Source organism: Triticum urartu, chromosome 2, assembly GCF_003073215.2.
Source record: "Triticum urartu cultivar G1812 chromosome 2, Tu2.1, whole genome shotgun sequence".
Lineage (NCBI taxonomy): Eukaryota > Viridiplantae > Streptophyta > Magnoliopsida > Poales > Poaceae > Triticum > Triticum urartu.
This window is the reverse complement of record NC_053023.1, coordinates 645,680,210-645,691,465: the sequence shown is the minus strand read 5'-3', so window position 1 is coordinate 645,691,465 and position 11,256 is coordinate 645,680,210. Positions and strand designations below refer to the sequence as shown.

The 11,256-nt window shown below is 41.2% G+C and overlaps 1 protein-coding gene across 1 annotated transcript; it reads right to left on the bottom strand.

The window, feature by feature from the left end:
• Positions 1-317: 317 nt before the first annotated feature.
• LOC125533859 (probable trehalose-phosphate phosphatase 5) lies at positions 318-2,777 on the bottom strand. The gene is made up of 10 exons (XM_048697189.1): positions 2,517-2,777; positions 2,293-2,433; positions 2,078-2,149; positions 1,884-1,982; positions 1,654-1,710; positions 1,454-1,555; positions 1,080-1,157; positions 844-984; positions 646-738; positions 318-539 (listed from the first exon to the last, which is right to left on the bottom strand). Exons 1-10 carry the CDS (start codon positions 2,775-2,777, stop codon positions 471-473), a joined length of 1,113 nt encoding a protein of 370 aa, XP_048553146.1. The 3' UTR covers positions 318-470.
• Between the last annotated feature and the right edge of the window lie 8,479 nt (positions 2,778-11,256).

Genomic DNA, 11,256 nt, shown 5'->3' with positions numbered 1-11,256 from the left:
CGGTTCATGGATATTCTGAGAGGCTCTACCGTCTCCCTATCATCAGGTCAGAGCTACCACCTACCGGTCCAATAAACTAGTACGAAACTCTCGTTGTGTTGTCCCTACTGTTTGCCTGTCACTTTCAAGTTAGAGTAGCGACAAGTGGAAACGCTAAAACGTATAAACACCGGACTGCAGCATAGTTGGCGGATGTCAAACTTCACCAAAGCCATTTCGTGCAAAAGAAGTCACAAATGATGTACATTATTCCGAGTTTCATGGGCGAAGGTGGACAAAAATTTCCACTTTGCCAGTGCTAAACAAAGAGAAAACAACAAGAGAAAAGTCATCTTGGTAGGTTTGGGCTACGACCCTATCCACCTCCGGCGCTGCGAAATAGTCACCCCGGAGATGCTAATCTGCTACTGTCATTTCTGCCAGAAGACTAAACTGAAATCAACTGATGATGTGCTATTCCTGGGTTATTATCATTCTTGATCATGGGCTGGCTGCTGTTGCTCCTTCCATCTCACCAAGGAATCCAGGAACTCCATCACCTGCGTGGCAATTTGGCCAGTGAAACGGCCAGATAGGTGAGAAATTGACCGAGCAAAATCAAAAGGGATGCAGAAATCAGGCATGAAAATTGTTAAGAGTTTTTACTTCAGATGGAGCTATCAGCGAGTAGAAGGCTTCAGTCTCCTTGGGCACCTGTGAAACTATAATTCCGTACCCACAGTTCCGCTCGCGAAGCACCTGATCATCGTGGCAAACAAACAGAAGAAAGGTGGTGTTTGTTCAGTGGAATCGTGACTGGAATGAGCATATGGCCCTTTCTTCTGAAGAAGAATAGTTTAAAACCTTGAACGCGTCTTCGTCAGTTCGGTCGTCCCCGATGTAGATAGGAAGAACGCTTCCAGGGTCATCTAGCCGGAGCGACTGGAGCAGGAACTCAACTGCCTTCCCCTTATCCCAGTCGATCACTGGACGAACCTCTAAAACCTGCGCCATTGTACGTGGTGAAGAGATGCACATTTCTGTCACGCTGATAGAAGAGTTAGAACACGTAGTGGAAGGAAGATTTCTAATGTTCCTACCTTTCGTCCGGTTGTTAGTTTGAGACGAGGAAAAGACTTCAGCACATCATCGACAAGCTGCGCGACCGAATTCCAGTCCTGGAAACAGGCAAGACAGACGAAAATTTCAGAGGAACTTGCAGTGGTTGCCGTAAGTGGAGACAGTGGCGGAGCGTGAATCAAATATTAGGAGGGGCCAAATGAGTGTATATGGCATAGAAAAGGCTAGGATGATCAGAGACACCGGACGATTAGTAGAGCAATTAGCAGCTAAGTAAATGTATTTGGTAAATTTTCCTCTTGGAAGGGGGGCCAGGGCCCGAAATTGTCCCCACTACGCTCTGCCACTGAGTGGAGAGGCAAGAGCAGCTAGAGAAACGTGAGATCAACTCTACCTGCTTGTCGACGTTGCGGTAATGTACAGACACACAGAACTTGTTGTTCTCAACATTTGCACCCTTGATTGATCTTGTGGCCTCCACTAGGGAGTTGTAAGCCTGTTGTGCAGAAAACAAAACAAAGTAAGTAGGTTAGTATTTTCATTGTAGGGTGACATGTTTATTGTTGTAACTTTTAAAAGTGTTGCACTGTGTACCTCAGTGATCATGGGTAAAAACTCACTTGCAGGCTGGAAAAGTTTGGCTTCTTTGTCCTGCAATAAAGCAGAGTTCCGAGAATAATCATAAACCTAAACAGAAACACATATTTGTAGTATTAAGGCAAGAGCAAAAAGGAAGCAATATTTTTTTTGCCAATATTTTCAGGCAATCCAATAAAGCAATTCAACCGACCCTGACTTCTGTAAACGAAGAAAGAAGTACTCACATCTTCTGTTTTATTTTCAGAATCTGCAGAAGATAGCATTATGTCCATACCATGACTTCCAGCGTAGTAGAGCTCTTTCAGGTTTACAAATTCGAACACCTGAACATGAAGGGGCAAGGACAATACCATCAGCTTCATACAAGTAGGGATTATTCCAACGGTCACATGCCAACTCGTGCAAAAGTTGCTCAAACCTTGTCACGGGACCTCCCGCTGACAATCGCTGTAGGGAAGAACTTTGCGACATTCTTCACAGCAACACGCATCTGAAGGAAGTTTTCCAGATTGAGCAACCAAGTTACATACATAAAGGCGTCAAGCAATTTTTCAGAAGCAACCATATTTATACATACATAAAGGCGTCAAGCAATTTTCAAAACCAAGCATTTTTATCAGAGTTGTGGGTTACCTCTGGGGACATGAAAGCCTTCTCGGGATCATTGACAATAGGCGAAAGCGTGCCGTCATAGTCCAGAAACAAGGCGATCTTCTTGCCGTGCGCACTTGCTATGATCCGGTCGAAGGAAGTTAAAGCAGAAGGGCATGTTGCCTGCAACAAATGGCAAAACTTTAGAAACCTTTGCATGAGACACCAAATAGACAACTGAAAACCGAAAGAAATATTGATCTTACCAGCCAAGCTTTGTAAGGAGAAACTTCATCAGATAGACCATCAGAGTCAGAATGCACAGATGGCTTTATATGGGTTGACGTTGGTGTCATCACACCGAGCAGTCCATCGACGACTTCAACAAGTTTACGTCTGCTGATGTATGTCACACTCGCGGAAGAACAGGGATGCCTCTTGGATGTGACTGAAGATGGCATGAGATTTGAGGGTACTGAAGATGGCATTGACAACACTGGCTGGCTTTTGGCCACATGATCCGACATGGCAGGCAAGCTATTGCTACTATACACTTGAGAAATAAATCAATGAATAGGCTAATTGCAAATTGGGATCAAAACTAGGTGGAGAAGGGGTTCTGTTAACTACTCCTTGTCAATGAAAAACCAAAGAGTAGATTTAACCCACAGTCTTGTCAATGAAAAACCACTTCTTCAGCGTTTTCTTGTCAGTGTAAGTGCGCACACGGTTCCTTATCAGAAAGTTACCAGTGATCTGATGAAAGAAGTAAGGTAACATTAGACATAAGTGCATCCACGCATAGAAAACCCAAAATACTTACAATCGCATTAAACGGTGTACCTTCATATACACCGGTGTGAGAGCGCATGTGCAATTGTGCGTCACAAAAGTGAAACTTCAGTAGGAAAGGAACCACGTAATTCAACGTTCATATATACTTGATCAGATATCATTGCTGCATGAGTCAAAGAGTAAGTCGTCCATGTCACTGATCTAAAAACGTCATAATGCTCCAAGGATTTCATCACATCATGCATGCATGGACCGGATTTGTAATGACATAAAGCCCCACATCAGTGTCCTCATGAGTCATGACTCAGAGGATGATGAAAACAACAGCATAGATTTCCTAGGCAGAACTTAGATTTAGTTTTTTTTGGATAAAAGGGAGATCTGAATAGATCTGCCTTACACCACAGATTCGAAATAATCACTGCTTATAATCAAACAACACGTGGTCTTCTACTAGATTAGGAATTCCGATGATCCCTTCTAATAGATTAGGGATTCCGACGGTAGAAGACCACGTTAATCTAAAACGGAAAGAAATAGAGATGGATTATGAATTCGAGACAAGAGATTCTTTAAACCAATTGCACAATCGGCTGCGGAAGGGGAAAACACAATCGGGAATACGGAAATTTGCAATGGAGAAACAAACCTGGTTACGAAGAATAGGAGATCGGCGTGTTCGCAAGGAAGAAGGAGCAGAGAGGAAAATGCGGCCGTCGTGGAAGCCTATATATATAGGAGAGCGGAGGGTAGAAAGGGGATTTCCAACCCCGTCTGTTTTTACTTTCGGCCAAAAAACCCGGCAGATCCTATATGACGCCCGATCGTCGCTACTTCGCTGCAGCAGCGAAGCGAGCGAACGAGGCGACACGGGCCGGCCCACTTCGAGCGACCACCCGGTTTTCGAGACCTTCTAGTAAGTTCCCTGAACCGGGGTTTTCTTCTTTTGCCCTTTTACCCGTTTTTTCCTCTCTTTTTTTATGTTTTTGTTTCTATTTCTTTTTCCTTTTCTTTCATTTTATCATTTATCGTTTTTATTTTTACACTTTGTTTTCAAGAAAATGTGTTGAAATCCCAAATTTTGTACAAGATTTAAAAAATTGTCCATTGTTTTCAAATTTTGTTCACAATTTTAATTTGTCCAGTGTATATCATAAAGTGTTCAATGTGTATTTAAAAGTTTTTCCAGTGTATATCAAAAATAGTTCAATGTGTAGTTAAAAATTCTTCGGCGTATGTTATAAAAATGTTCAATGTATATTTGAGAATTGTTCATCGTATATAAAAAATTCAATAAATGTTTGTTTTTCATAGTTTTGATCATGTTTTCAATAATTATTCATGTTTTTCTGAAAAAATCATGTTTAAAAAGTTTGTTTGAGTTTCAAAATTTGTTCAAGAAAACATTATTCATTTTTTAAGGAGGATTAAAAAAATGGACCTGCCACCGTGCATCATATTTTTAGGTTGGCGCTGTAATTTAACACAAATACATTAATAAAACGTAGAGGGTTCAGATTTAAAATCATGGCACTCGGGCATAGCGATAAGCATTAAACATAGCAAAGTCATAGCAATATCAATCTTAAAACATAGTGAATACTAGGGATCAAGCCCTAAAAAATCTGACAACGGTTACATAAGAAATCTCATCCAAATCCCATCTACCTCCATATGCCTACAAAAAACTTACTCACACATGGATGTGAGCATCATAAAAATGCCGGTGGAGAAGGGTTGGTGATGATGACGTCGGTGAGTCCATCTCTTCAAAGCGAGAAAAGGACTCTAGATCAGGGCTCCCGATGAAGAATAGGAGGTGACGGCGGCTCCATATTGTAAAATGCGATGATGATTTTTTTTTGATTCATCGTATGGTGGTGGCTAGAGGCCCCACACGGGTAGGTGGCGCGCCCTGGGAGGGTTGCCGCGCCACCTAGACCTGTGGCGGCCTGGTGCCCCCCTCTAGTACTTCTTCACTCCAAAAATATTTATTTATTCTAAAATAAAACTCCATAAATACCCGTCCAATTCCGAGCACTTTTATTTCTGTAAAAAAACACCATGGTAGTTCTATTAAAAACAACGTCAGTCCGGGTTAGTTTTATCGAAATCATGCAAATTAGAGGCCATAACAAGAGCAAAGAGTTTGGAAAAGTAGATAAGTTAGAGATGTATCAAGTATTAATTATACTTTTAGCTCATTGTTGGGTTCGACACTCTTACTTATCGAAAAGGCTACAATTGACCCCCTACACTTGTGGATTATCACCCTACTGGAGTCGACCTGACCATGTCGATAACAGTCGGTAAGTCTTCATGCAAGTGCTCTTAAGGACCAACGCCCTGGAGTCATAAAAATCGTCGTCGTTCAACCCTTGAATCGATTTGAAGTGCCGAACACCATAACTCACCGCCGCGCATGCACGACGACAAAACCTAACCTCACCGCCCCATGGATATAACATGAATTTATGCCGGAGCTTTGCCGATTTCGTCCATATGGACGAACTTGAGGATCATCGGAGCCCTGAAGACCAACTCAATGAAGAAGCACCGCCATCCACCCGAATACCGCCCTACAAGGACTAAAAATCATAACATAAACTATTAGCCAGAGTAGAGGCACCTTGATTCTTCTCCCCACCACGGGCTGCCGAAGTGGCTGGCAGAGGGGAGGCGAATCCACGGTCTCGCTGGTGGTTCTTGGAGCGGAGTTGTAAACCCTTGCCGTTGCTAGGGAAGAGGAAATGCTAGATGCATATAGTTTTTTTTTACTTAGAGTAAACTTTTGTCAGAAAAATGACTCAGGATCGTGATCGGCAAACTGCAGCAATGACCATATCCGCACCAACCATCTCACATCACCACACAGGCAATGAGGTTTCTCGACACCAGTGCCTTGAGGAAGGAAACGATTATCAAGTGTCGTGTCACTAGATTCAACCATCACGGATAGCATCTAGGTTATCACCCTGAAGAATCAAATCGGAGCATATCTTCTAGAACCACCGGGCACAGGGGCGACGCGGTGAGACCTCCTAATTGGCACGTTACGCACCAGTTGGTGCTCCGGCGCTCATGCATGCTTGGTTTGGGCCGGCCTTGTTTAGAGCTCATGATGATTGCTTTGCCTCGCTACTATGCGCTTGGTCGCAACTTTTTTTCCATTTCTTTTGAAAAAACCCAACACAGTCCTTAAAACTAAAGGGATGGCGGTCTTCCTTAGTTCGCTATCTTCGGATGGTCAATGGTTGACCTATCAACCATTCACCGCTCACCATTTGACTTTTGTAAAAATAATCTTTAAAAAAAATACAAAATATGAAAAGATTTCATAGATTTGCAAATAATAAAGGAATTGGAATTAAAAAAAGCAAATAACCAAAAAAACTTCATGAATTCCAAAATGTCATAGAAAAAGTTCACTGATTTTGAAAATGTTCATGATTTTTGAAAAAGTTTGTGATGTTTTAAAAAAGTTGGAGAATTCAAAAAAGTTCACGGTTTGAAAAAAGTTCATCGATGTTGAAAAAAAGTTCATGAATTTGGAAAAAGTTCACGGATTTTGAAAAAAGGTTTGTGGATTTGAAAAAATTTAATCGATTTTGAAACAATATTTCACAGGTTTGAAAAAAGTTCATCGATTTTGAAAAAAAATCATTTATTTTTAAATGGTTTATGGATTTGAAACAAAGACGCAAAAGCTAAAGAAAAGTTAATGAATTTGAAAAAAGTTCATCAATTTTGGAAAAACTCACTAGAAAGTTAGCAAATAACTAAAAAAAGTCCGTTAATTTGAAAAAGTTCACGAACCCGAAACCAGTTCACGAGTTCAAAAAAAGTTTGTGCATTTGGAAAAACTTCATGAACATGTAAAATTTCACGGGATTCAAAAAAAAGTTGTGTGTTTGAAAAACATGCACAAGTTCAAAAAAATCATGAATTTCACGAAAAGTTCATGCATTTGAAAGATCCAATTAACGAATTTGGAAGAAGTTTATGATTTAGAGGGAATAAAGTTCACAAATCTGGGAAATTGATTCTCGGATTTGAAAAAAAACTTGAATTATTTGAAGGGGAAAAGTTCACAAAAATTCCAAAAAGTTCAAGATGAAATAAAAACATTCAGAAAAAATGATATTTGTTAGGAATTTGAGAAAACTTTCATGAATTTGATGAATTTAAAAAAAGTTCACACATTTAGAAAAAGAAAAAATATGAAATAAAAGTAAAAGATTAAAAACTGTCCAGAAAACAAGAAAAAGAATAAGGACAAATTGGTGAGAAGCTTCCCATAACCTGCTGGAACCTTCTAGAAGCTTTAGAAAACCGGGTTTTTTTAAGGCAAATTGAGAAAACTGGCTGGGTATGTTCCGAAAAACAATCAGGGCCCATTTAAGGTACGAAGCATGTTTGGTCGAGAAAGAAAATAAAACAGGCCGAGCCCAGGTGGGATGGGGTGTGCGCACGTTAACCGGCCCATATCATGCGATGAAAGCATGTAAGCCCATTTATTTAGCATCTAGAGACTCTTGAAGAGTTGAGGCTGAAGATTCTCACTAGTGAAACACGACTCTGCCCCCGTGGTGAACTCCGGCGACTGGCGTTGTGACGATTCTCCCTTCCCCTTGATCCTTTCCTCTGCGTCCTCCTTGATTCTTCTCTGATCTATTTGCTCTCCCATCTTTTCTCATGTTATTTCAATAGCCTGTCCCTCATCCACAAGCTCCGCCTCTGTTCTTCTCAAATCCAGAGCATGAAAGGTGAAAAGCGGTGGCGACTTTCGGTGAGTATCTGGTGATTGGCGTGATGCTGCCCTTCCTCCCCCCCGCCCCCTCTCCCATGATCTAATCTCTTTATTTCCTTATCTTCCCCTTCATCCTCTTTTTATCCCTATCCCGATTGCTAGCCTGTGCTCCATCTTGGTGGCGCGGTGCTGATCCCCTTCTTCTTCTAATCTTGCCCATCTCAGTTGTCGCCTCTTGGATCCCCCGTCTTCCATAGCCTGATTCACCCCATCCCATCTCTTTTCTCTCTGGATTCCTTGCCTTTAGTCCTCTTCCTCCCAGATCCGTTCGGTGGCCTCAAGATCCAAGCATCGATTGTTGCTTCACTTCCTGTCCGCTCTTGGCTGCACCGGGGCCTGTGCTGATGCTAGCTTCGCCATGAGGGCCATTGCTTGGAATTGTCGAGGTATGGGCAGGGACCTCAGCAATGAGCGGATGTTATACCTGGCTAACTTGATGCGGTCCATGAAGGCTCAGATAACTTTTGTTTCGGAAATCAAGCCCTCCAAAGTTCGTTCTATTGATCTTGTTAACAGGTTTGATGTTACTAATGGTTTTGTTGTTCCTTCTAGAGGTACTTTGGGAGGGCTTTGGTTAATGTGGACCAATGATCTTAAAATCTCTGTTCATAGTGCTGCTTTCCACTATATATTAGCTAAAGTAGTTCACGTAGATTCGGGGGTCAACTTTTGTTTGATTTGCATATATGGTGACCCGTATCATAGGCATATCCAAGTTTCTTCTTTTGTGTATGATAATCTAGGCATGCCCATGATGTGTATGGGGGACTTGAATGACATCTTGTATGATATTGATGGTTGTAATGGCAATGTGAATAACTATCGTATGCATGTTTTTCGTTCTCTTGTGAAAAATTGTGGCTTGTTTGATATAGGTTATAGTGGTCCTGCCTATACTTGGCGTGGTAGACAACACACTTCCAATCCTATTTATAGATGCCTCGATCGTTGTTTAGTTAACTCGGATTGGTGCATGCACTATCATACTACCAAAGTTCTTAATTTGCCTATAATCCTGAGTGATCATGCCCCCATTCTAGTGTCTACTGAAGGTAATTTTGTCAAGACTCGACAAACTTTCAAATTTGAAAATTGGTAGTTGATGGAAAAATATTTTCATGCCTTTGCTAAGTCTGCCTGGAATGCTACTTCCTCATCTTCTTTTGCAGCAAAGTCTTCTTCTTTGGCAGGATCTTTAAAAAGATGGTGGGGGTAGCGACTGTTTATTAAAAACACAGGACTCTGCTAAGTGGTAACACGATGTATAGAGTCTGACACCTGCCCGGTGCTGGAAGGTCGGAAGGAGAAGTGTGATAAGCTTTGAATGGAAGTCCCGGTAAACAATGAGCTTTTGGATTTGGAAGCTCGCATCAATCAACTTCTGCAACTTCCTTTCCAGCAGCAGGATCACAAGTTAGAAACTTGTCTCACTGCTACATATGAGCACACTCTTTCTAAACTTAATCAATTCTATAAGCAACGCAGTAGGAATAAGTGGGTTGTGGCTGGTGATCATAACACTAAATTTTTCCACCAAGCTGTTGTCAAGCGTAGGAAGAGAAATACCATTTGTTCCGTTAAGGATGAGAATAATATGATTCATTTCAATCCTACCGCTATCATGAATACCTTTATTAACTATTTTATCTACATTTTCTCTTCTCCGAATAATATTGTGAGTACACCTTACCTTTCCACTCAATGGCCCAGCGGCTCTTTGGATCCCACTTATGCTCTTCCTGACAATCATGAGATTTTGTAGATTCTTAAGGATATGAAACTCAATGCTTCTCTAGGACCAGATGGTTTTAATGTTGAGTTATATTTAGCTACTTGGGACTAGATTGGAGATGAGGTAACTCAGCTTGTTATTAACTTTTATTTAACTGGAGTTCTTCCTCCGCACATTAATGACACCAACATTGCTCTCATTCCAAAAAAGCTTGTTCCTCAAGTGCCTATAGACTACCTGAATGAAATATGCCCTAGAGGCAATAATAAAGTTATTATTTATTTCCTTGTATCATGATAAATGTTTATTATTCATGCTAGAATTGTATTAACCGGAAACATGATACATGTGTGAATACATAGACAAACAGAGTGTCACTAGTATGCCTCTACTTGACTAGCTCGTTGATCAAAGATGGTTATGTTTCCTAGCCATAGACAAAGAGTTGTCATTTGATTAACGGGATCACATCATTAGGAGAATGATGTGATTGACTTGACCCATTCCGTTAGCTTAGCACTTGATCATTTAGTTTGTTGCTATTGCTTTCTTCATGACTTATACATGTTCCTATGGCTATGAGATTATGCAACTCCTGTTTACCGGAGGAACACTTTGTGTGCTACCAAACGTCACAACGTAACTGGGTGATTATAAAGGTGCTCTACAGGTGTCTCTGAAGGTACTTGTTGGGTTGGCATATTTCGAGATTAGGATTTGTCACTCCGATTGTCGGAGAGGTATCTTTGGGCCCACTCGGTAATACACATCACTTAAGCCTTGCAAGCATTGAAACTAATGAGTTAGTTGCGGGATGATGTGTTACGGAACGAGTAAAGAGACTTGTCGGTAACGAGATTGAACTAGGTAATTGTTGGAAATATGCCCTAGAGGCAATAATAAAAGGATTATTATTATATTTCCTTGTTCATGATAATTGTCTTTTATTCATGCTATAATTGTGTTATCCGGAAATCGTAATACATGTGTGAATGCATAGACACCAACATGTCCCTAGTAAGCCTCTAGTTGACTAGCTCGTTGATCAACAGATAGTCATGGTTTCCTGACTATGGACATTGGATGTCATTGATAACGAGATTACATCATTAGGAGAATGATGTGATGGACAAGACCCAATCCTAAACATAGCACAAGATCGTATAGTTCGTTTGCTAGAGTTTTTCCAATGTCAAGTATCTTTTCCTTAGACCATGAGATCGTGTAACCCCCATATACCGTAGGAGTGCTTTGGGTGTACTAAACGTCACAACGTAACTGGGTGACTATAAAGGTATACTACGGGTATCTCGAAAGTGTCTGTTGGGTTGACACGGATCAAGACTGGGATTTGTCACTCCATATAACGGAGAGGTATCTCTGTGCCCACTCGGTAATGCATCATCATAATGAGCTCAAAGTGACCAAGTGTCTGGTCATGGGATCATGCATTACGGTACGAGTAAAGTGACTTGCCGGTAACGAGATTGAACGAGGTATTGGGATACCGACGATCGAATCTCGGGTAAGTAACGTACCGATTGACAAAGGGAATTGTATACGGGGTTGCTTGAATCCTCGACATCGTGGTTCATCCGATGAGATCATCGAGGAGCATGTGGGAGCCAACATGGGTATCCAGATCCCGCTGTTGGTTATTGACCGGAGA

What these genes read in the sequence shown, in the direction of transcription:
- LOC125533859 (XM_048697189.1), bottom strand. Translation starts at nt 2,777, where the DNA reads ATGTCGGATCATGTGGCCAAAAGCCAGCCAGTGTTGTCAATGCCATCT. An exon ending in ACCGCAACGTCGACAAGCAG is followed by an intron (nt 1,158 to 1,453) that starts GTAGAGTTGATC and finishes GCCTGTTTCCAG; the next exon opens with GACTGGAATTCGGTCGCGCA. An exon ending in AACTAACAACCGGACGAAAG is followed by an intron (nt 985 to 1,079) that starts GTAGGAACATTA and finishes ACAATGGCGCAG; the next exon opens with GTTTTAGAGGTTCGTCCAGT.